Source organism: Sardina pilchardus, chromosome 21 (genome assembly GCF_963854185.1).
Source record: "Sardina pilchardus chromosome 21, fSarPil1.1, whole genome shotgun sequence".
Taxonomy (NCBI): domain Eukaryota; kingdom Metazoa; phylum Chordata; class Actinopteri; order Clupeiformes; family Clupeidae; genus Sardina; species Sardina pilchardus.
This window is the reverse complement of record NC_085014.1, coordinates 2,998,638-3,025,008: the sequence shown is the minus strand read 5'-3', so window position 1 is coordinate 3,025,008 and position 26,371 is coordinate 2,998,638. Positions and strand designations below refer to the sequence as shown.

The window sequence follows — 26,371 nt, the reverse complement described above, 5'->3', positions numbered from 1 at the left end:
AGCAGGAGATGAAGATATGGAGAAGGAGCAGGAGGTGAAGATATGGAGAAGGACCAGGAGGTGAAGATATGGAGATGGAGGAGAAGGAGCAGGAGCAGGAGATGAATAGATGGAGAAGGAGAAGGCCCATGCAGGCGATGCCGTGGTGCTAGCATATGATAGCATCACATGTGATGTGGGTGAAGTCTTCTGCTCAGACCTTTCTTTCAATGACTTTGTTTTATATTACTGAGCTGTTGTTGTTAATAAGCCTTAATGAATTGCATATTTAATTAAGTATCCATACATTGCATATTGAATTAAGTATCCATACATTCCATATTTGACCGCATGTAAACATGTATGCAAACTGTAATATGCCCTGCACGCAGAGAAAGCAAAAGCGATAAGTATTTTTCATTCACACAATCAGTGTGTTGCTTGTGCTTTGCGTGCTTATTCACATGATGGGTGTGTGAACTGTGAACAACAGGGGGAAAAAAATTAATTGTAAAAGTCTGAACATTATTGCAATACTTTTGTGGTTTTGCAAGACATTTATTATGTTTTGCCAGTTAGGTATATAGCACCTAAGCAACCAGGGAAAACATGTATTTCAATAGGTGATGGAGGTTGTGAGGGGATGTTTAGAGATGACTTACCCTGTCATGCAACCACACGCAAAATGCTGAGTCAGCAAATCTCTTTGAGGAAAACACAGTTGTGGACAAAGAGAAATGTGCATCAGCAAAATAAACCCAAGAGTGACTCTGGGATGCCACAGGACGTCCTTGGTGACACAAATGTGTATAACTGTCTATAAGCATTTAGTTGAGGCTATTTTCATATGAAAAATTCATTTAAATATAGGCTACTGTATACTTAGCAATGTGTAGCATGCATACATATTCAGATTAATTCAGAATAAAGACTTGTATCTCTAACGGAACTTTTATCCTGTGGGAAAAGACATAGTATTGGCAGAGAGGGTTAAAGCGGAGCTAATGAAGGATCTTTGGTTTTGGTTTCAAAGACAAGAAATGCTTGTCATGGTAGGCTACGTACAAAATGACTATTGTGCTCAGACAAGCATTGTTCTTGAGGGAGTATTCAACTGTTTTTCTTCTCTGTGCATCTTGATATGGCAGTTTTGATGAGTCACGATAAGGATGACGTATAGCTCGTGTGAACACACCTCCTTGAAATAAACTTGTCCGATGGTGTGAAGTCAAACCACGAGGGGAAGTATATTTAGAAAGATCATGTAAAAGGCAGCATGAGAGGAACACATTTCCATTAACAAAAATATACATGATGTACTACAAAAATGCAAATGGGAAATTCCTGGTAAGATGTGAGACTCGCCTTTCATAGGATCCCACAATGTCAATAAAACCGACTTTCTTCAAGAGGATTGGGATGATTTAAACTATTGGCAAGGCCATGAGAGCAATAACTTTGTGGGAGTTTTCACCCTGCAGAGCAAGACAAGACATGTCTCTAATGATATCATTTATGAAGAGGATGTGGTGGTGAGGGTGTTAATATTAAATTGAGAGTGTTTTGATGATGGTGTTTACGGTGAGCATGGTGATGATGGTGTTTACGGTGAGCATGGTGATGATGGTGTTTACGGTGAGCATGGTGATGATGGTGTTTACGGTGAGCATGGTGATGATGGTGTTTACGGTATGGTGATGATGGTGGTGTTTACGGTGAGGATATGGTGATGATGGTGTTTGTGATGAGGATATGGTGATGATGGTGTTTGTGATGAGGATATGGTGATGATGGTGTTTTTACGGTGTGGATATGGTGATGATGGTGTTTGTGATGAGGATATGGTGATGATGGTGTATGTGATGAGGATATGGTGATGATGGTGTATGTGATGAGGATATGGTGATGATGGTGTTTGTGATGAGGATATGGTGATGATGGTGTTTTTACGGTGTGGATATGGTGATGATGGTGTTTGTGATGAGGATATGGTGATGATGGTGTATGTGATGAGGATATGGTGATGATGGTGTATGTGATGAGGATATGGTGATGATGGTGTTTTTACGGTGTGGATATGGTGATGATGGTGTTCATGATGTTGAGACAGATGACAGGAAGGTTGCAACGAGGGACGAAGGAGCCGAAATGTCGCTGTCCCCTCTGGCCTGATGGAGACGAGACACACACACACACACACACACACACACACACACACACACACACACACACACACACACACACACACACACACACACACACACACACACACACAAATCCACTCTGAGGGACCTGGGCATGTCCAGACTATATCCAGGGTAATGAATCTAATCCCAGTGACACAGACCAACCAGGCTCCCAGCACAGACAGGTGGCATCACCTCGAAACGAGCACACACACATTCACACATTACTTTCACACGCGCACCGAGAGAGAGAGAGAGAGAGAGAGACAGAGAGAGAGAGAGAGAGAAAGAGAGAGAGAGAGAGTTGCCAAGTTCTTCAGATGAGCCCCTCTCCAAACCTGGCTATACTTAGCTGGATTAGTTATACCTGTCCTTCTCATTTCAGGTCATTTTGGGCAAATGGAAATGTAATGAGAAAAGAGAAACACATCATAAAAACTTCATCTACATGTACAGAACACAACTAGCCTATTTATCATCACTATCTGTTGTTATTATTGATGTGGATGTAGAAATAATTGAATGTCTTTTCATTGATTAAGAAATATTTTCAATATACTGTGTTTCCAGTACCATTCAGTGAGTTGTGTGCTTGTGTTCCTTTGACCATCAAAGCTTCTTATACAAGAAATTATGATGAACACACAAAAGCCAGTGAAGGAAAAATATGTTGGCCCTGAGTGTCTGACGGCTTGAAGAAACCCTAAACACTACAACCGCACAGCAAGAAGGGAACAAAACAAACTCCAAGAGGAACTCATCATAAGCCTGTGCTGAAGGCAGGCAGCACATGCACCGTTTGGTTTCCCTCTCTGGAAACAGGGTCAGGTTGGCCCGGTCCTCAGCCATGCAAATGGTCCCTCCTGCTGCTCTAGCAGCCATCTTAGCACCCCTGCAAACTCCTCATCTTCCTCCTGCTGCTCCAGCAGCCATCTTAGCACCCCTGCAAACTCCTCATCTTCCTCCTGCTGCTCCAGCAGCCATCTTAGCACCCCTGCAAACTCCTCATCTTCCTCCTGCTGCTCCAGCAGCCATCTTAGCACCCCTGCAAACTCTTCATCTTCAGGCGGCTCTGAAATGGAGGGGGCTTTTTTCTAGTCTCCAGCTCTCTCGTCTCCCTGGCTCTGCATGGTGTGCTCTGTGTGCAGCAGTAGTCTGCTAAATGAACACACTGAAACACACTAGCCACTGGTCCCAAAATAAATACAAGTTGTTGTGAGGTGTGGAAACGTCTCTTTTTTCCCCCACCTTTATATCCAGCTTCATAAGCTCTGGTGAGCAGTCATCCGTCAGGGAAATGTCAATCTGCGCTCTTTCGCCCTTTAGGTTTCCCCCTCATAAAGGTCACCCAGAGATCTTTGCTAAAGATACTCGAGTGCTGCTAAGTGGTGCAAGATGGGCCAAAGCCCAAAGAAGCAACAACACAAGGACATCCTCAGCCACCATGGCAACATGCCGCTAATGCAAACCATTTAGGACTCGAAAAATAGGGTGTGCAGATGGGTACAGACACTACACACAGATGTTCATCTATCCTTCCATCTATCTATCTATCCATTCTTTCACTCAGTCTTACATCTGTTAATTTATTAATTCATCCATCCATCCATCCACCTACCCTAATAAGAGTATCAGACCCTTGAGTAGATATCCAATCCTGGTCCAGGTCTTGCGATGGATCCGGTCTTTCTGGGCCACTGGGACTGCTCTGTGGTCACTTCCTGTCCGAGAAGGATCCCCCAACCTCATCCACAATCCCCTGTTCTCTCTCTCTCACACACACACACACACACACACACACACACACACACACACACACACACACACACACACACAGGTAGACACACACAATGTGGGGGTAGCTAGAGGATGGATGAATACAGCCACACATCACACTTTTAAAATCTCTTCTTTTTCTGTTTTTTCTTCTCCTCTTTGTGAAGCACTGTTTCTGAACCAATGTGTTTTGTGCAACATAAATAAACTTGCTTTGCCTTGACAACCACTGCAGTTCTAAGAGCTTGTAACACAGCAACCACTTCTCAACCGTGTGGGTGTATGTCAGTGTGGATATATCATGTGTGTGTGTGTGTAGGCTGCTAATATATTTCCGCTCGAATGTGCGTAAAGACACTTAAGGAGATAGGGTGTGTGGCATGAGCAATTCTGAGATTTAAAAAGGCACCATGCTGGTCACAGACAGTAAGATCTCTCTGCTCTGTTAACGCCGTTAAAGGGACTCTGGGATTTAGCAGAGACAGAGATAAACAGCTCCCCCTGTTGACCATAATTCCACCCTACTACATCTTGAACACAAACTACACCTGTTGCTGGTAGAGAATGAGCACACATCAGAGAAACATATGGCTGAAACACAAGCAGACCTGGCAAAACAAAAACAAACAGTACAACACAGGCATGGCACTGGCCCAGAGGGAACAACTTTAATCTAATCCCCTAGCTCCCCATTCAGACAGAAACTCTAATTTACACATTCATGAACACAGCAGTATGAGGAATGTCAGTCCGTGCCTATGCTCACTAATCCCTAAGGAGAGGCAGCTATTTACCTTTCATTGCGTAAGGCCTATATTGTTATGACTGACTCCTCAGAGACTCTCGGCAGCTATTTTTGTAGGCCTACTCCCTGCTGCTGGGCTAGGTTTGTGTTAATAACAGAAAACAAAAACAAAAACAGTACTTAGCATTCACCTCTCAGTCAGGACTGGCTACATTCAGCAGAGTTTTACAGCACTTCTCACTTTGGTGAATACCAAAAAGTCTCTGGTGCTGAAATATTCATCGACTAAGAATCAGAAACAGGGCGAACTAACCGAGATGACGTCCTGACAGAAGACGCCAGCTCGCCTCAGTGTCAGGTAGGGGTGGTTGTTTTTTGTTCTTGTTTGCAGGAGAGAGGGGGGATGTGTAGCCGGGGTCGGTGTGTGCTGACGTGTTGACGTTTCCCCCCTCACTGTGACAGTGTGTGTACGCTGAGTCAGAGGCCCTGCTGTGGATGCTGCTGTTGGGGTTGGGTACTGCAATGACTCACCGTGACTGACACCGCACAGCTGCTCACAGGGGAGTAGACCATACCTGCTAAATGTACACACATCAACAGCATACAGCAGGCTAGCCTGAGGGTACTCCAAGGTATGTGGTTTAGTGATAAACCTGGGTAAGTGGTAAACCTCCTACAATAAGAGCTATATGTCATTGTTTTGTTAGGAGAATGAAGTCATACAGCTCTTCTATTAGGAGGTTTACCACTTACTCTGAGTTAACTTAACCAGGTTTGTCACTAAACCACGTACTTGAAATAACCCCCTGGTCCCATCCACTCCACAAACGTTTTGCCAGTGACCTCATTCAAAGCTGGCCTAACTGCACACCAGCGAGCAATGCATTCTCTCTGGACTGTAAATCTGTCTGGGTTAAAAACAGGCAGGAGCATAGTCAATAAGCGTTCATCTGCATTACATTGACAGTGATTGGATTAGGCCTTGTACCGCAGGTGTGGGACGTCGTTGAGATTACATCAAAGCAAGATACATGACAGTTACTAGGGAGGGGAGGGGCTCAATATGCCAAAGAAATTTAGTAAACAGGAAACAGGACAGCACTCACTGACTCTTACAGGCTATTCCAACATTGGTGATATTCTAAAGGCCCTCAAATAAGTCCTGGCTGATTGCTCAAGCCTTTGTTCTCTTAATAAGGATCCCAACACTGAATCTCGCTAACGCCTGTTTTGTGATGTAGGCTACGTCATTACCAGGGCGCTTCCTTACAACGCAACAGACACGTGTGAGCTTTATAGAGACTGAACTGCTTTGGCAGTTTCTTCAACTTGACCCTTTCAGGCAGTTTGTCTCGTGTGGTCAGGTTGCTACTGGGGTTTGGTCATTACATCCTGACCTCCAGAGATCCATGCTGCCTGCTTGATGTAAACTAGATTGCTGTTGACTTTAAAGGTCCCCTGAGATTTAGTATGTTCAATGAAATTGAACAAGGGTTCTTTTGTGGCAAAAAAAAGGAAGATTTGCGCTGCCACTGCAAATAGGCTAGGCCTATTCTTAAAGTTGTGGCACCTTATCCACAAGAGCAATTTCAAGTAGTTTTGGAGAAACACTATTCAGACAGCCGTGGGTGACCAATTTATGTTTCAATTTCCCTTCTGAAACTTGCTCTTGAAAGAACCTGCTGGTCAGCAACAGGAGAAAAAAGAGGCATGGAAAAGGTCACAAATAAATACACAGTATTTTTTTTCTTTCTTCATACAGTAACACAGGAGACTGATTTTTTTTTTTTCGCAAAGAAACTTTTATCTTGCTTTCAAGTATTCAAAACTGTTAAATAAGTACAATATGTCCGCATGTTGTACACGATAAGACAGTTTTGTCACTGTCTCTTCAAAACTCTGGGTCAGTGTCACCTGTGTCCTTGTAACACTTGCTTATCAGCAAACTATTCACACAGTCTTTAAAAGGGATCTTTCCCACAGACGTCTGTACAAGGGGCGATGGAGGGGACAGCTGGAGGATCGAGTGAAGCCGAGCGGAGACAGAGAGAGAGAGGGTGGGGGGTGGGGGGGCAGCTGGCTGCGGGGGCCGACCTGGCTGAGATACGGTTCTGTTCTGGCCAAGAGTCAGCATAGGTCTGGACATAGAAACGCACGCGCACACACACACATACACACGCACGCACACACACACACGCACACGGGGCCTACTGCTGGTGAGATGAACAACAAAGCAGAGGTCCCAGATAACAGCAGACTCAGAACAGCACAGGGCCAGACCAGCACGGTACCAGGGTCGGCACCAGGCCCACACCATACGAGGACTGGATCTGAGACTAATTGGACCAATAGCGGGTCAGTGCCAGACCCGTGTCAGATCAGCACCGGATCAGACCAGAGCCACAGGCAGCTGCTATGTAGGGAAAGGGGTCCAAACATTCAGCATATATATACACACACACACACACACACACACACACACACACACACACACACACACACACACACACACACACACACACGCCCAAACACATGCACACACACACACACACACATACATACAAATACAGACAGACAAACAGGCACACAGACAGACAGACAGACAGACAGACAGACACCATGGGGGAGAGGGTTTTCGGTGGCCAGACAGTGAATGAGGATTTCCCGCTGCTGGGGGCTTGAGTCCTGTCAGATGGAGATGATGATGTTCGCATCCTGGAGTCGGAGTCGCTTAAGGCACCAAGTGCTGTGTGGAAATGGCTGTGTGATGCTGTTAAAAACCATACAGGTCCAGTCCAAGCGGGTTCCGAGCGGAGCCGGACCCGTCCGCACTGGACTCAGATGCATATTAAAACCAGTAGTGTTCCAGTCCAACAGGTCTATGATGAGGAACTTGTACACTTTCAAATCGGACTCATGATGAGATATGGTCAGACCGCAGAGCAACGTTTACAAGCCCATGGGAGCACCACGTCTACAGCAGTGGATTCCATAGTGTCCAAGATCATACACACACATACTAACTGTGCAGAACCCAACCTTCAACATTTTGGTGTTCTATGTGCTAGATTCTTCCTTTAGAACTGGGTTCTTGTACCCTCTAAAGACCTCCGTCAAAATGACTCATGGCTGAATTATACACATGTTGTGCTATACATGATAGTAAAAGCAGGTGCCACCAGACACAACAACCACCACCACCACTTCCTGTGTGGTGGTTGTTGTGTCAGCCCTGGGGAGATTCACATTTCATTACTTCCTGTGTGGTGATTATTGTAGCCTGTACTGGGGGGGGGGGGGGGGGGGGGGAGAAAGGGGTTCACATTACATCACTTCCTGTGTGGTTGATTACTGTAGCTGTACTGGGGGGTTCACATTACATCACTTCCTGTGTGGTTGATTACTGTAGCTGTACTGGGGGGTTCACATTGCTGTGGATGCTGACTGACTGGGGGCCGTGGGGTGAGCTGCCTGGACCTCTCTGTAAAACAGACGAAGGGAGATGCACCAGTCTAAGTTACTTCAGCAGGTAAAACAAACACTTTTCCTGGAATTGGTGACATGTAAAAAATAAACATCCAAAATGATATACCTTATACAGAACAACGACAACAACAAAAATCTCCCAGTACTGTTTGACTCTCTACGAAAGTTCCTGTCAGCTTTCAGACCATGATGCAGCGACACAGTTTTCATTTACCAACTCAGTCTCTTGCGCTTGCACACATACACACACACACACACACACACACACACACACAGTCTGAGGAGTTCAGTCAGTTGGTCTCACCCTGCTGACTATGTGTGTGTTTGTGTGAGGTGTACATGTCCAACTGCACCACATCGACTCCTGTGTGTGTACACGTACGTGTGTGTGTGTGTGTGTGTCCATTATTACATATCCAACAGCACCATTGGAGTCCTACGTGTGTAGTGTTTGAGTGTGCCAGAGGGCTTTGCATTCCCTCAGACATATCCAAGAGCATTATCATTCCAAGTGTATGTAAGTGTGTGTGTGTGTGATCAAAAAGGAATGGCCATTAAAAATGCATGATGTGATAGTAGGGCTGATGTGGTCATGTGAACCACAGAGCACTGATATGGTGATCTGGTCCATAGAGGGGACACACAGTGCCCATCAGATCACAAACTTTCAAATCAATCTGTGATGCTAGCTAAGACTTGTCTGGACACTGCTGCTAGAGATGTACTGGCACGTGTCCTCGTATTTATTCATATTTATACTTATGTTTATGTATTTATTTATTGGTGAAGGTCCTACCACACAGGAGTCACGTGTGTGTGTGTGTGTGTGTGTGTGTGTGTGTGCGCCAGCATGCCTCAACCTGTAGCGTGTAGTGTCTAAGCTGACTCTGACTGTGTGTGTGTGTGTGTGTGTGTGTGTGTGTGTGTGTGTGTGTGTGTGTGTGTGTGTGTGTGTGAGTGATGGAAGGGGTGGGGAGGGGGATATGTCTTAGGAACACAAAGCCCTCACACACTCCAGCACCGTGGGGTTGTGAAGGGGCATCTCTGGACCCAGCTTTCCTTTGACATCCCATTTCCCTCTTAACATCAGCATGCCAAAGGTCATCTTCCACAACCTTTCAACAAACAGATTCAGTTTCAACAAAAGAAAGAAAAAAAACAGCACCAAAGCAAATGACAATAGAAAAAAAAAAAAAAAAAAACAGAAAAAATTATATATTTATATAAATCTGCATGGGCAGCTTTTACCAACACTTATATATTCTACATCTTCCTTTTTTTATCTTACAAAACAGAAGTGCTTTGACTTATGGTATGATCTCTTTTTTTCATTGTATAATTTACAGAATGTCCACTGACTTGATTGAGAGGTTCATACACAACAGGTCCTCCCGAAGACTAAAAACCTTTTTTTTTTTTTTACATCAACACCTGCGGGGCTGATTGTGGGCGGTGCTACGCACCGAGGGGCTCAGGTCATGTGACCCATGAAGGGGGCGGGGTCAGGTGTGAAGGCGGAGCGCCTGGTCCTGTCTCCTCCTGGAGGAGATGTCAATGTCGATGGAATCCTTCCCCAGGATCAGCCGCAGGCGCTTGGGCGCCGGCAGCGGGAAGAAGTCGTCAAAGTCGTCCGCGTCATCGTCGTCCTCCTCCTCTTCCTCCTCTTCCTCTTCCTCTGAGGAGGAGGAGGAGGAGAGCGTAGGGGCTGGGGGCGGGTGGGCGCGGTGTTTCCTGCTGTCGCGTTTTCTGGAGTCGCGTTTCTTCTGCTGCTTTTGATGCTGTTGTTGTTGTTGTTGTTGTTGCTGCTGTTGTTGCTGTTGTTGTTGTTGCTGCTGCTGTTGCTGCTGCAGCAGCGGCTCTCTGGCGCCTCCTGGTGGCGTGGCGGCGCTGAGCGCGGTGGCGGGGGGTCCGAGCGCCGTGTGCGACTGCGTCACCTGCTGCTCCTCCTCCTCCTCCTCGCGCTTCAGCTGGATCTTCAGCTTGGTGTGGGAGTGGCTGCGGTTGCCGTGCGAGACGCCGCCGTTGCCGCCGTTGGGGCCGAAGCCGTTGTTGAGGTGCGCCACGTAGGCGTCGCCCCAGTCCGCGTGCCGCTTCTTGCGGAACTTGATGCTGATCTTGGAGGAGGACGACGAGGACGGGGAGGCGGGCCGCCGGTGGCTCTTCTGAGAGGTCGACGTCGACGTCGACGACGACGACGCGCTCGCCGAGGCCTTCGTGCGACTCTTGCGCCGGCCGCTGCCGCTGTGGTTGCGCCGGCGGAGGGTGAGCTTGGGGATGCCGCTGCTGTCCTCGATGAGCAGCGCGTCGTAGCGCACCAGTCGGTGCTTCCGCTTCTTCTTCCCCTTGCGGCTCGACGAGGAGCCGTTTCCGCGGGGATTCAAGTCTTTCGAAACGACTGATTGGCTGAGAACCCCGAGGCTAGGGGAAGGGGAAGGGGAAGGGGAGGGGCAAGACTTTGGAGGGGGGAACGGTGGAGGGCAAAGAGTGCCCTCCTCTTCCTGTTTAACTGTCCTATCAGATCGCAGACGGGTCACCCGTCGCGGCGCTGCCTGCAGGCTGTGATTGGCTGGGAGGTCCTGGCTGGGCGGGGCCACACCCGACCCGTGCTGGAGGTACTCCTCCATGTCCGCGGGCTCCGTCTTGATGACCATCCCGCCCAGGTGCGTGGTGTCTGGAACGTGGGGCTCGTGCTTGACCCCTGACCCCACGGCGACCCCCCCGACCCCGACCTCAGCCCTGCCGGCCGCCTCCTGCTGCTCCTTCAGAAGCGTGCGCGTCAGCCTGCGAGTCCTGTAGCCGCACGCCTCCACGCCCACCCCGAGCTCCAGCGCTTCCTGCTTGATGCTGTGGCAGAGCGTCAGCCTGGTGGCCCTGGGCGGGGGGGGCGGGGGGGCCGGGGGGGTCTTGTGCTGGACCCCCCCCCCTCGCACGCGGCCCTGGCTGCGCAGCCGGACGCTGGTGGGGGCGGGGGCCGGAGCAGCGGGGGGGTGGTGGGTGGGAGGGGCCCGTTTGGACCGGGAGCGATGGTGCCTCTTGGACAGCCGACGCCCGCTGTTAGCGCTGCTGCTGCCGGCCGGGGGCGCCGTAGCAGCTTTGGAGGGTGAGGTAGAGCTGGAAGGTTTGGACAGAGAGTTCTGGTTCTGCCGGGTCTGGGTCCTGCTGCGGGTGCGGCTCAGCCTCAGGCCGGGGCTAGGGAAGCGTTTCTGCGCTGCTGAGGGGGCGGAACAACAACAAGAGGGGTTCATTCCACTGCTGCATCGGATACAACACTCACACTAGAGACCACAGTGCTGCTTTACAGGGGGACTCTCTCTCTCCATCTCTCTCTCTCCGTCTCTCTCTCACTCTGTCTCTCTCTCCGTCTCTCTCTCACTCTGTCTCTCTCTCCGTCTCTCACTCACTCTGTCTCTCTCTCTCTCACTCTGTCTCTCTCTCTCTCACTCACTCTGTCTCTCTCTCACTCACTCACTCACTCTGTCTCTCTCTCTCTCACTCACTCTGTCTCTCTCTCTCTCACTCACTCTGTCTCTCACTCACTCACTCACTCACTCACTCACTCACTCACTCACTCACTCACTCACTCACTCACTCACTCACTCACTCACTCACTCACTCACTCACTCACTCACTCACTCACTCACTCACGCTCCCTCAAGTTTTTTTTTTTTTTCGTTCTTGTAATTGTTTTCTTTTTGTTGGGATTTTAACTCTGACCTTGAATTATTTTTCCAACTTTCAGTTTGTCAAAAGCAAAACATCAAAACAGAATTTTCAGGCTTTTCACTAGAAATTCACATGTGTGTGTAAAGTGTGAGATCTAGTGTGTAACACACAGAGAGCAAGATAACCTAACCGGCAAACATGTCCCGTCATGTCAGTGAGACTGCTCCGCTCAGCGGCTGCGTGGGGCCGAGGGGCCGAGGGGCCGTGAGTGAGATCATGCAGGTCATTACGCGTGATGACATGTGATTATGAGAACTGATGTGTTCCTGCTCATGGTGCTCACGTGAGTGCGCTTCAACAATAACATCATGTGAAGTGTGTGTGTGTGTGTGTGTGTGTGTGTGTGTCTGTGTCTGTGTCTGTGTCTGTGTCTGTGTCTGTGTCTGTGTCTGTGTCTGTGTCTGTGTCTGTGTCTGTGTCTGTGTGTATGCCAGCATGCCTCAGCCTGTACCACGTAGTGTCTAAACTGTGTGTGTGTGTGTGTGTGTAGCTGATTCTGTGATTCATTAGTCAGTGTTACCAAACTGTGTGTCACCTGATCAGCTTAATATGAGTTATGTGGTTATTCTTGAGTCTCAGCATCAGTGTGTAAGCCCACAGAGTGTGTGTATAAGAATGTTGTGTATGTGTGTGTGTGTGTGTGTGCGTGTGTGTGCTGCTTACATGAATGTGTCTGTGGTGATTCCTGAGTCTCGGCGTCGGTGTGCGAGCCAACGGAGTGTGTATTTAAGAATGTTGAGAGAGAGTGTGTGTGTGTGTGTGTGTGTGTGTGTGTGTGTGTGTGTGAGCTGCTTACATGAATGTGTCTGTGGTGATTCCTGAGTCTCGGCGTCGGTGTGCGAGCCAACGGAGTGTGTATTTAAGAATGTTGAGAGAGTGTGTGTGTGTGTGTGTGTGTGTGTGTGTGTGCGCGTGTGCTGCTTACATGAATGTGTCTGTGGTGATTCCTGAGTCTCGGCGTCGGTGTGCGAGCCAACGGAGTGTGTATTTAAGAAAGTTGAGAGAGTGTGTGTGTGTGTGTGTGTGTGTGTGTGTGTGTGTGTGTGTGTGTGCGTGTGAGCTGCTTACATGAATGTGTCTGTGGTGATTCCTGAGTCTCGGCGTCGGTGTGCGAGCCAACGGAGTGTGTGTCTGAGTGCTGGCTGCTCTCGCCCATCTTCTTGAGCCGGTTGAGCCGGCGGTCCGTTTCCCGCAGGGCGTACTTGCTGTTGATGACCGGAGCCACCACCGGCAGACCAGCCTTCGACTTGAACGCTCCCGTGCCTCGTCTGGAAACACACACACACACACACACACACAATTATGATGACATTTTAATTATTAAAATAACACCTCTGATTGTGTCATTATAACAAAGGCTGGTGCTGATGGATACCTTTCACAGGTGTAGCATTCACAATACTCATTGTTGTCCCCAAAGAAGCCGTCTCCGTAGTAACAAGAGATTTCCTCGCCTGGCTCGGTGTCTCGGAGAACTTTGACGCACGCTGTGTCTCTGCCTGTGGAGACGAACTGGAGAAGAAAAAACGTTCTTAGGCGACGAGTACACATGCCTGCAAACAAGCCTGTACACAAACATGCAGCTCGGTGTATGGAAGGCGGAAAAATCAGAGCTAGGATCTCAGAGAAAACGTACCTTACAGTTTGGCCGGCAGTCTGAAATTCAATGGAGGAAACAACAAAAAAAAAAACTGTTATATGGACAAATATATGAACAAACCTCCGTCCAAGTCAAAAGACACACATCAGCTTAAAATACAAGAACGACAAGGAGAAGGCTTTTTCTGATTCAAATCACTGAATAATTTAGGTAAAATACTTGTGTATCTTTTAGATGGGAAAGAATCGGTGGGTAATAGGTCACATTGTTTTGTATCCGACCTAATATGAGAAGGATGGGGTCTCTGGTATCACTGGCAGGTATGTGAGTGTGTGTGCATGCTGGTATCACTAACAGGTTTTTGTGTGTGTGGGCGCATGCTGGTATCACTAACAGGTGTGTGTGTGTGTGTGTGTGTGTGTGTGTGTGTGTGTGTGTGTGTGTGTGTGTGTGTGTGTGTGTGTGTGTGTGTGCATACTATGGTTGACTTTACCAAACGGTGTGTATATATATGCCCATTCCATGGTTGATAACGAATCAGAGAGAATGGAGATCTCTGGTTTAACAGGATTGTGTGTGTGTGTGTGTGTGTGTGTGTGTGTGTGTGTGTGTGTGTACCATGGTTGATGAACGCAGCGGGCCCCAACCACAGCTGAGCGCAGTTCTTGCGCGTGGAGTACATGACGCTGAAGTCGTTCTCGCCGTGCCGCAGGAGGTTCTTCTCCTCGCTGGCGGACATCTCGGCGATGCAGCCCACCAGAAACTCAATCTTATCATTGCGCTTCCTGCAGAGACCACACAGCAAGGAGCACACGCTGCACATCAAACACAATCACAAGCACAATCGCTCTCAAAGGAACAGATATTTCCCCCCCCCTGAATCTGTATGGATGCACGTCACTGTGATGCTAACTCTCCATTTTGTAGTTCTGTGAATAATCCCTGCCCTTTTCAAAGGTGTAGCGTAGCTCAGGTAGTTTGGCATTATATAAGTGCCGTATAAACCTAGTGTTTAGCTTGCGGTTCCATCCGTGCTATTTCAACCTAGTGTTCACTTAGCTCTTATGTCAGTACCATGTAAACGTAGTGCTTAGCTTGCTGTAGGCTCTTACCACTCTTTAGTTGCAACGATTTTGGCTCCGTTCATCTCTGACGAGTAACGGTTACAGGGTAAAATCTCGAACCCGCTGTTTGTTGAAAACGTGCGCAAGTAAACAAATACCTGCGAAACAAACAAACAAACAAAAAAAAAACAAGAACATTTGATCAGATATCTAATTTAAGTGTGACATTTAAATAGATGTAGGGCATGCGTCTCTCAAAACGCATGTTTTTGGCAGCACCTATTTAATACATCTCCTACACAGCCATAATATTGATAATCAGCTGAGTACTAGTGTATGCTACACTGTAAGCGACAACATTAATGTCCACATGCGCTGGTAGATGGTTTGGCAGGCTGGCATCAATAGGTACTTTAAAGAGACACTGGAGCCTGTCCATTTGAAATGCTCGGACACACATACACTATATTGCCAAAAGTATTGGGTAGCCTACCTTGAACCCCATATGAACTTCAGTCACATCCTATTCTTAATCCAAAGGGTTTAATATGACGTCAGTCCACCCTTTGCAGCTATGACAGCTTCAACTCTTCTGGGATGGCTTTCGACAAAGTTTAGGAATGTGTTTATAGAATAGGATATAGAGAGGTATATGGATTAAGAATAGAATGTGACTGAAGTTCATATGAAGGCAGGTGACCCAATACTTTTGGCAATATAGTGCATGTTGGATACAGGCTCTACAATATAGTTTTGGCTGCTGACCCTTTCCATGTGCTGATTTGAATGGTGATGACCAGGTGACCTGTTGAACAGTGAGCATCATAGTGTGTGATTGCTCAACAGCTTTAGCTGGAATGGCAAGGTGGATGGGTCATATCGATCTCATTATCATGTGGCAGTCCCGCAGAATAGGAACGGACTGGAAACTGTACATTTTGAGCATCACTCTTCTCATTTAGTGTATGGTGACTATGAGGCAGTGAGTCACTGTGTGTGTGTGTGTGTGTGTGTGTGTGTGTGTGTGTGTGTGTGTGTGTGTGTGTGTGTGTGTGTGTGTGCTCAGAGCACAACAGAGCACATTTATATGCATGGCAAACAGGCTGTCACTGCCTGATAATTCAGCTTAGCATATTATTTATGGATGTGTGTGTGTGTGTGTTTTTTTTTAATGATCCCTCTAACCTAAGCCTGTATGAGCCTCTAACCCGAGTACATCTTCTATTACGGTGTGAGGGACAACACAGATGTTTGCATCCTCGACTCCTGGGGACCCACGTGCTCTTTGAAGAGTTTCTCCTGGGCCTTGCTCTTGTGCTGGAGGTGGCTGCGGGTCCAGTCTCCTGCCGTCAGGGCCTTGAAGGCTTTCTCCAGGTTGTCGTGCTTCTTGAAGCGCTCAATCACATCCTTCAGCTCCTCCTGTCTGCCTTTGATTGGCCGAAACCTAAAGGACAGAAATATCACAGAATCACGTCACAAGAGAAGGTTAACAAATGCATGAACCTGAACATTACATGAATGTTACAGGATACATTGCATTATTTTAGGGGGAAAACATACTTTATATCGTAAACTACAAACTACACTAAACTACAAGAATTTGTAGCTACATTACAAATACCGATACTGCATTGCATAGCATTACAGATACAGAAGGTCAGGTATGTTGCACACTTTTATTTATTTTTTAAACAGTAGAGTGTGCTCCGTTGGTGGCTTGTCCGACTTCACGGGAACAAAGGACAGCTACCGGAAGTCATTTGTGCCCACCGCAATAACACTGTCCAATGACTCCCCATTGGATTTGGAGAGGAGACTAATCATCTCAGCGGCTACTGCACCTAAGTTTATTATGCACATCTAGACATCATTTTTGTGTATGTATTATTATTCATTATTTTTAATTATTTTTGCCAATTTTGTATTGCTTTTAGACTTTTAATTTTTGTTTTGTTTTTGTTCTGTGTATTCTTCTACGTCAAGCAATTTGTAACTATAGTCCTTTTTCCATCAGATTTTCAAGCGCATTAACTCTTAAAGCGAATTATGTTTTAGCGATATAAGAAGCGCCAAGACGGTTTTCCATTCAAAAGAACAATTCTAGCGATTTAAAATGATGTCATCAGAGCCCTGTTAATGCGCATATTTCTACTGCGCTAGATGGTTTTCCATCAACACTTGTAGCGAATGGAACACTTCTAGCGAATTAATCAAAGGTAGCAAGTGGTACACCATTGTGAGGTAATTGTTTTTGTATGCGCGAGACAGAACTCAATTTTTTGCGCCGACTTTGTGAACATTCTGAGCAGGCGTCACAGTAACTTATATCGCTACAAACCTTTTCCATCACATTTATATCGATTTAACTCTCCTTAAACCACCTCTGGCGAGCGAATTAACTTATCACGACAAAACCGAGGTTAGAGCGATATAAGCCATTTTCCATCACATTTGTCGCACTAACTTTTGATGCGCATCGTTTTTAAGCGAATTAACTTTTTAATGGAAAAAGGGCTTATGTTAAAGATTATTGTTATTATTATTACTATTACTTATATATATACTCATATATTGTTTAAATTTAAATATTATTTGTATTTATACACTTGTATATCATCTATATGTAGTTTTACACTATTTCATGCAGAACTAATCTAACAGAGAGCAATATTAACTTATGAGTACTTATGAGTACTTATCGAGTGGCCCAGCCCAGATTGACTCCAGACCTCAATCCATCAGAAAAGTGAGCACAGGGCCAGAGTGATGGCAAAGAATCGTTCCTGCCTCAAAACCCAGATTGCTGCTAAAAAGGTGCTGTCTACAATCATTGTGGAGTCACGGAGAGGCTTGGCAGATATCATAAGATACCATTTTGAGAGCAGTGATGGCAAATAAAGATGTTTCCAATGATTATTTAGAAAGGGTATGAATAATTTTGGACATGCCATTTTTCATAAAAATGTTCAATGTGAAAATGCAAAAATGCTTCTTTTTCTGATTCCACGTTTCTACCACACTGCGGCATGTGTCATTTTTAGTCAGAACAAGCATACTGATTAAAACAAAAATACAATACATGAAATCAATATTGGCCAGGGGTATGAATAGTTTTGTTCTGAACTGTATCTAACTATCTGTCTTTCTGCCTATGGCCTTGTGTGTCCAGGTGCCGAGAGCGTACCTGGGGTTCATCTTGTGAGTCTGGAAGCCCAGGTAGGGGTCGACGATGAGGCAGGTGGACAGGTCGTCGTTCTCACACAGCTCCCTGGCCTTCATCGCCGAGGAGAGGGCATGGCGCCGCTCCCCCTCAAGAGCCCCTGCACCCAACCCTACAACACAACACACACACACAGAGTCGGAACAGGGACATATACACACACACACAGAGTCGGAACAGGAACATACAGTAATTTCCCGCATATAAGCCGCATTGTGTATAAGCCGCAGGACAGTGTTTTATGCAAGTTAAAAGAAAGAAAACCATATTTACACCATATTAACTGCCCCCCTGTATTAACCTCATAGCTGAAGAAATTTTGCAAAATCAATGTATAAGCCGCGGCTAATAGTCGGGAAATTACGGTATACACACACACACATGTACACTCACACACACCAGTCCCATTCCATAACTCCCATTTCCAGATATACAACACAGCACATACATACAGAGTCGGAACAGGAACGAACACACACACACACACACACACACACACACACACACACACACACACACACACACACACACACACACACACACACACACACACACACACACACACACACACACACACACACACACACACACACACACAGTTCCATAACTCCCATGTCCAGATATTTAACACATCACACACATACAGAGTTGGAGCAGGAACATATACACAAACACACACACACACACACACCGTTCCCCTTCCATAACTCCCATGCCGAACCATACAACACACCACAGGCACAAACAAGGTACACAGGTAGTCAAAACAGACACACCCACATAATATTTGTAGTGTAAACTTGTGATAGTGTTGTTATGAAACTACCAACATATTGACAATTCAAGTGCATTTAACTGGTTGAAACTCAAACTGGTTGAACCAGTATGCGCCCTAATTTATGAAAATGAATCCAATACCTGATGACACATGGAACAGCTTTTTAAAGCAATAACGTTATTGCTGTTCCTCTGGTATAATCATGACAATGTGCCTATTGATGATTACAATTCTCCTGATAAAAAACTGGTTGCCCAATATCAATGGGAACATGCCCAAACAACTCCGGCACATTTTCCTGGCTGAACACCGTTGTGAGAAGTGTGGCTACGGTAAGTGCACGGCCGACGTTACTCACTGCGGCTGCGGCTGGCCCTGCGTGTGCTGGGGGAGCTCCTGCTGTGCCGTAGCTGGGAGCGCTGGGAGGAGGTGGAGGTGGAGGAGGTGGAGGAGGTGGAGGTGGAGGAGGGGGGCCGGGCCTGCCCTGCCGCCTGCTGCCCGGAGACGCGGCTGCTCTGCTGCCGCCTGCCATTCAGGACCATGGTCTCGGCTTCGCCCAACCGCGTCACTCCGGCCGCCAGCCTGGGCCTGGGGCATCTAGGCCAGCAGGAGAGGGAGCTGCTGGGGCTGGCCGGGGTCCAGGGGGCACTGCCTGCTAGGACCAGAGGGGGAAGGCTACTGTTAGCAAAAGGTGGGCGATCACTCAACCACAAAAAGACAATGCCCTGTGATCAGGGCTCAAAATTAGCACCAGCCACCAGCCACCAGCCAAATGCTGGTAAATCTTGAAGTTGGCTGGTAGATTTCAGACAGAAAATACATATTTCTTATTGAATGGCTGGTGGATTTCACCAGTTCATCTGTCTCTGGCTGGTAAATATTCAAAAAGTTAATTTTGACCCCTGCCTGTGATTGAAAACTGATATGACCCATTCTAGATTGAGCTTTGGTTAATAACAACAGGCAGTACCTTATGCATGGTACAGTCACAAAATCACCACATTGACTTGTAATTGAAACAATGATAACAAAGGTTTCTGAAGAGTTCACTGCGAGATTAATAGTTGATAAAAGTGCCTTTCTCAGACTCACGGTCGCTCTACAAAGTCAGAGCAAGACAACACAAAAACAAAGGAAATGTAATCTGTACTACAACATCTGTTAAAAATGCTAACAAACTGAGCTCAATGCATCAACAGGCAAGCATTCAACTTCATAAACTGGTCAAGGCCGTTAGCAAAATAGAACGTTAGCTCCCCATAGTGGAGATCAGACCAACAACAACGGCATGGCCAACAGTCGGCACGGATTTGGTAATATTGCTTTAAGACAAGACAATATTGGCACACCTCAGATCATCATACATTACCTGGTTCGAGCTACAATGAATGCAAAGTACGAAGTCCCGTTGATGATACTTAAAGAGACCAAGTTTCGCAATAATAAGCAAGCTACGCCACCTAATATGACTATAACGTTAGGATTATTGGTTAGGACAGATGCTAATTTTCCAGCATTTGCACGTTAAATGATGTGTATGGTCGGCTTGTAGATGTTAGCCTGCTAATACTGTGTTAAATTGATCCTGATAATGATTATTATTATTATTAAGTAAATGAGCTGCTACTGGTGTAGCGATGTAGCATAGCTCGATAGCTAAGGGCTTGCTAACGTTGACTGGCAAGTGAAATTGATGCACGTTAGCACTTTCGTGTCTTTATATCATAACACCCACCGAATATCTGACATTCCTGACAAATGCTCGAGAACATCAACTGGAAATAAAGAGGAAATCGGAATCGGGAATTCTCAGATCTTGCCAGAACGTAAATGTTAGCAACTTGACTGACATCTGTAGCAACAGACAACAGAGTCAAGCAGCGAAGTTATCTACATCCCTGCTTAGCAACCCACCTCAGTACACCTAATTTACTTGCAGTGATCGCACATCACTCATTGATCTTAACTACTAATCCAGACACCCATGAAGACATTACATTAATAATCTGACTTTATGGTTATACGTTACTTCTTAGGGTCACCGTACAAGTAGTTCGAATAGGGTAAATAATTACAATAGCTAACTGAATGGTGCTGGGATATGTTGATACAGGGTATCGTTAAAGCTGGGTAGTCTCACACAACACTTCAACATTATGCGATAACGTTTGAAGTTATCCAGTCTAAGCAACCGCCGCAAAGAAACCTGGTATCGATACTTTTGTCGATCAACTTAATAGGATAACTTGTTAGCACAGCTTCAAATGCACATAGGCTGACCACTGGTAAAGCTTGGAAAGGAATCTCTGGCGATGACCAAATCGGCAACTAGCAAGCGATTGTTGGGTTATTTTAGCACAGTCCTGTCCATAGACTTACCTAACGAGTTGTCGTTCCATCAAGGGGATTCGGCTCAATCAACTGGATATCCCTAGAACCTAGCTAATTAAACCCTCCTCCAGCACCACGGTCAGCAGCTAACGAGAAACTTACCACCGATTAGTTTGGTTAGGTTATTAACACTGGTAATGGAAGCTTAGCTAACTTGTTTCACATAAGAGCCCTCCTGAACTGCTGTTACTTGCCGGTGCTAACGTTAACCTCGTCAGCAACAGAACTGGTTGATGAAAAGACAATCAATGCCTGTATTTTTTCCATGCCACGACACAATACATTAACGTTATCGCAAGCTAACGTTATAGTTACTAGCACCATATCGTAACGTCAGATGAGAACTCGACAAACCTTCACATGAAGCATAATCAACATGCTATCGTTATTGTTAAACGGCGTGTTAAATCAACCGTGTTGACGTTAAACCAACATACTATGGGAAGCTAGGCATATGCATGATCTGAACTAACAAACGTTAGCATAGCTAACAGTTACATGGCTACCCGGCTATCATGGGTAGCTAAGCCAAAAATAACTAGCAAGCTTTCCTTCTGTAACCTTTCAGTTTACTGTACAGAGACAATCGTCCTATCTCGGTGAATTAGGACGAATTCCCCACTCAAATCCAGGCTAATATTTCAAAACAAGCCTCTAGTTAAACATATGTATTACTCCGAACAGACTGTTTCACGGCAAACTAAAGCGGTACCACCGACGACCAGCTTGGCTTCCCTGCTAGCTCAGTACAGTGGGGTTTACTAGCGGCATGCTAAGTGGAAAGTCGTGCCCACGATAGCTAATGTTAGTGTCAGTTGCATTGCTAACAGTTAGCCACTGACAGCTAACGTTAGCTAAAGTTAGCTTGCAGCAAGCATATTGACTGTAAACCAGTGGACAAAAAAACAACGAGGTGCAGTTACTTACGTTTGTGTTTCTTCTCATAAACGGTGTTTAGCCCTTATTCCACAGCGTGTACAAACAAAAAGTCTCAGAAATAAACATTAAAATTCAAGATGGCGGTGAGACTGTGCCCAGAGAAGGACGTAAGTTAACGTTAGCCCACAGTGTAACGTTAGCTAGCTAGAGTTGGATAAAAAAAATAGTTTGTGTGGTCTGGAATACACTGACTTCTAAATCTCAGCCATAGTTCCAGGTTATTTGACTTATTTATCCATCAGTTCAATTCACTTCGTATGGAGGCAAGAATCCCTTACAAATGTTACAGTTAGCTAGTAATGCATACTTGCACGGAGATGCACAAAAGTGGTTGCCGCAAACCCGAATCTCTTTCCCTTTAAACACCTCAACAACTTCAGATGTAGCTAGTCTACTCAGACAACTTGATGGGTCTACGAATGCTACCCAGTGCCAACAAATGTTACATGCTTCGAAAAGAAGAGAAAAGCAAATAAATAATATGAGTTTTAAATGGGAAGAAAATCCCAGTTATATTCTAATAATGAACCTCCAAATATCCAAGCAGACAAGTAGGACTAGGATACACAATGGATTGTTGAGAACTAACAGTGATGCTGTGTCGTCAACAACATAGTCTACAACTGGAGAGGAGATGGAAATATGCATATAATAAAGAGTGTATGCAATAGGGTGCATATCAGCCAACGGCTTGAGGGTAGGCTATAGGCCTACAGCGATGCAGAGAGCTCTGCGGGGCTATGCTGTTGATTCGATGCAGAAGGATCAATCAGGCTACAGTGAAACAGGCCATAGCCTACATAGGCAATCCTAATGATAGGCCTAGTTGATTATAGCCTGATAATAATGCATACTGCCATGGCAAAGTCATCAGTGTGTGTTAACAGTGATATCAATACTGTAGTACTTTACAGTGTTTAATCAACACTAGTTATATCCATTTTAACACTAAGTTGTTTTGTCCCAATATTTTCTGTTAATTCAACACTCCATGAAGTGTAAAAATGGCGCTCAGATAGACTTCAGTGTCACTCCCCCTACACAGACTGAGAAGTAACACCAGAAAGTGTTAAATGTTATAATCTGCACTGAATGATATGGATCATCAACACAATAAAACTTTAATGAAAATAATTGTTATAGCCTAGCTATAAAAGTGCACAACACAAGTTGCACAGCCAAAGAGGGATATTGCGAAATGGGTTGCAATCCAGGAAAGGTGGCAGTGAGAGACAAAATATACTGTATGTTTCCATCAGAATTGTAAGAGAATTGTGTTTTGCAGTAGCCTAAATAAATCATCAAAATGTACTAGACCAGGTATCTCCTACAAAATGTGCTGAAACCCATGAAACCCCACAAAGTAGAATGCACAGCCATCTTTTAGCATTTCAATATGGGCTATTGGTACAGTACATGCTCAAACTTTTAAAAATTAAATGTTTCCCATTAAACATGATGCCTGGAATTCGTCAATAGAATGTGTAATGTTTTAATGTGACGGATGGTGGGGGTACGCGAGCCAAGTCAGGATGTGGAAGGTGGTAGGCAACGCGGGAAAAGACAGTTTGAGAACTGTTGCTTTAGAACATCACTTAGGAGAGAAAACAATATGGACAATTTGTACTGTAACAGAATAGAAGTGGCAAAAAAATACTTTCAAAGATCTCCATATAGGCTATGAGAGGTGCCCTTAACACAATGCTTGACATCAAAATCATCACAATGCTTGACACCAAAATCTTGTTGTAAAAGTTGCTATCGTCAACTCTTAAAGCAGTTGGGGAATTTTTTTCTTTCCAGGTATCTTGAAAGCATGAATCTGTTCACAGAAATCAGAGAGTGTAACCAGGGCGATGAGACTCCCTCCCTATTTTGGTTTATATTGTGTGTGTTGATTTATAACACAGGCCTAAAGGTCAATAAATTACATGTTGCGCATGGACATTAGGATGCGTTGCACAGCTGGACAGTCAAAAGCCTACCTTACACTGACAGACTTGGACAAGATTTGTGAAAGATTTGTGAAAGATTGTAGTCTTTTGAGAAAAGCTTGAATGAGGGGCATTAGTTAAAAGACTAGGTAGGTAAAACGCTGACTCGAGGTCATGCCGGCATACCAGAGTTAAGAGACAAAGGTTGAATGAAAACGAAACATTGATGGCTCTCTTTATTAATGGCCACCTAGTTGCAAAACAGAACATTAAATCTCTGTTTTCTTTTTTTCAGATGTCATGTCACCATGCTGGCAGGATGTAGTAAGCCTTGCATCCTGTCTGTCTCTGCCCCTGTTTCAGCCGATGCTCCTCCTCTCTGACCATCAACTTCTGGTTACTGAAGAGCAAACATCGATGGTGCTGTCAGTGACTGCATGTGATTTCAAGCCATCATCTTTTCTGTGAGTTCTTTACACTATTAGCAAAGAGAGATCTCCAAGTGAATAGCATTAATAGAACACTAAGGAATTTATACAGAGGGATTTCAGTAAACGTGAGAAGTTCCTTTCACATTGGCTATTTTGAAATGCGAGCTGTAAAAAAAACACGTTAGAAAGCAAATCATTACTTGTTACTTGCAACAGTGTACATCATAAGACAAAGTTTCTTTACCTTCTAATTCAGAGGTCATCTTTCTCCGACACTCAACCACCACAATGGCAGTGACACCAATCACTATCAGAACTCCGACAACACACACATGGAAGGGATATGCATCCACTGAAAATACACACACACACACACACACACACACACACACACACACATAAGAGATCTGCATCTTGTCTGCATTTTGTATGCAACTTCAGAAACATGCTCAGATGCTATGTCACAAGCCCATTTAAAACCCCTTTATTAGGTTATTGGGGAATAAAATGATTTAGTGCAGCAGAATTAGTAGATATCTAGCGCCCTCTCATGCTCATCTGGCTGGCAAATTATACACATGTATAATTAATTCAGCTTTACACTGGTTGGGTGCCAAAGACCATTCAGGCTTCAGGATCTGAATCTCCAAATCGAAATGGTATCTTGGTGGACGGTGAGCAGAGAGATGATTTGCATCACAGCCTGTGTTAGGTGTCACATTCTGTATTTGTTTGTTTTTGAATGGTCATTTCAAACTCCGAGATTTGCATTTGAAGGAGGAGACATGTGTTTTCTGGTTTTGTCATGCACCGAACTCTCCTTATTCAACAAAGCCAACGTAAAAAGGTTTATCCATGTGTCGCTTTAAACAAGGGTAATGTTTTTCATCAGTACCCTCCCAAAGTCACTGACCTTAGTCTGCCCATGCTGACTGCAATTAGTCACTCATTTCCTTAATTTGCAAATTGCCAAGACAACATGCAAATGAAGGAAACTATATTCCTTTATTTGATAGACATGGAAAATTAAAATGAAAGCATTTTCTGTGGTCAAATGATGATGTTTTTTGTTACCTTCATTGTGTCTGTTATGGACAGACCTTTCCCTTGGCCTACCTCCCGCTGATTTGTCCACAGTGACTGTGATGGTGGATATTATTCTCCACACTCGGATCTTTTCCGTTTGCACGGCGCACAGGTACTGCCCACCGTCAGCTTGAGTAGCAGTGCCGATGGTCAGGTTATGAGTTCCAGGCTTCTGCAGCTGGGTGGAGGAGGCACAAGAGCTGCTCTTGTCCACGTTGGATCTGATCCAAAACAGAGTGTGTCGCTCAGATAAGAACAGATTTGTTTCCATGACATCACACGTCAGAGTGACTGACTTTCCTTCTGACACTCGTACAGTGATGTTGGTCATTTGTTTTGAGAACACTATTGGAATGAGGTAAAATATGTCGTTAAAAACAACTAGTTGGTCATGTTATGAATCATTTTAATTTAGAAATGCAGAGTCTCCGTTTACACTTACTCTCTGGCACAACGAGAAAAGAGTCCACATGGTGACTAGGGGTTTCAAATGGAATTATCGTTCTTGTGTCAAAGGCACTGACACAGGCAAAGAACCCCTTTCTGACAGTAATTTGGCAGGGATCTGATTTATTCCCCTCTATCTGTTTGCATAGCTCTTCCCCCATGGAGTAGCACCCTTGCTCACAGTCATCACGACTGTTGGACAGGTTGCAGTCCACTTTCTGGTCAAAGTCAGTGTCCACTTGCCACTTGCATGTGTCACAAGACAGAGTTAAGGCATTCTCGTCAGTCAGATAGTGGAAAAAAGTGTTGCCTAAATTCACACAAAAAAAATATAGTTTATTGTAGCCTACTCTTTTTTAGGAAGGAAGCATTTCATAACTGCCACCAAATTAAAATATAATGGACATACTGTTTCATATTCATATATTCATTATGTTTAGGCTATTGACTATTAAATAGCAATAGTTTTATGTTAACATAATTATCATGCATTTTAAATTTGTATGTCATGTACCTATTGAACTGAGTTCAGGTAGTATTGCTTACCTTGGCACTGGATAAAGAGACACATCAGACAGACCAAAAT

At 45.2% G+C, this 26,371-nt stretch overlaps 1 protein-coding gene across 5 annotated transcripts; it reads right to left on the bottom strand.

Annotated features, from left to right (window-relative positions):
• Positions 1 to 6,472: 6,472 nt before the first annotated feature.
• On the bottom strand, positions 6,473 to 22,300 carry LOC134068744 (histone-lysine N-methyltransferase KMT5B-like). Of its 5 annotated transcripts, none has more exons than XM_062524488.1 (10): positions 21,876 to 22,300; positions 18,916 to 19,212; positions 17,744 to 17,891; positions 15,838 to 16,003; positions 14,608 to 14,717; positions 14,114 to 14,280; positions 13,532 to 13,551; positions 13,271 to 13,407; positions 12,964 to 13,163; positions 6,473 to 11,383 (listed from the first exon to the last, which is right to left on the bottom strand). In XM_062524488.1, the coding sequence occupies exons 2-10, from the start codon at positions 19,097 to 19,099 to the stop codon at positions 9,675 to 9,677; spliced, it is 2,841 nt and encodes a 946-aa protein (XP_062380472.1). In that variant the 5' UTR covers positions 19,100 to 19,212; positions 21,876 to 22,300; the 3' UTR covers positions 6,473 to 9,674. The 5 variants fall into 5 exon arrangements, with proteins under 5 accessions (XP_062380472.1, XP_062380471.1, XP_062380470.1 ...); XM_062524487.1 differs by having other exon boundaries at positions 18,916 to 19,209; XM_062524486.1 differs by lacking the exon at positions 21,876 to 22,300 and adding an exon at positions 20,937 to 21,678.
• Positions 22,301 to 26,371: the final 4,071 nt, after the last annotated feature.

Excerpts from the sequence above, each read along its gene's own strand:
- LOC134068744 (XM_062524488.1), bottom strand. The coding sequence starts at position 19,099 with ATGGTCCTGAATGGCAGGCGGCAGCAGAGCAGCCGCGTCTCCGGGCAG. Across the intron at positions 14,718-15,837 it reads AGAAACTCTTCAAAGAGCAC|GTATTTGTTTACTTGCGCAC; the intron begins GTGGGTCCCCAG and ends TTTGTTTCGCAG. Across the intron at positions 14,281-14,607 it reads ATCGTTGCAACTAAAGAGTG|GAAGCGCAATGATAAGATTG; the intron begins GTAAGAGCCTAC and ends TGGTCTCTGCAG.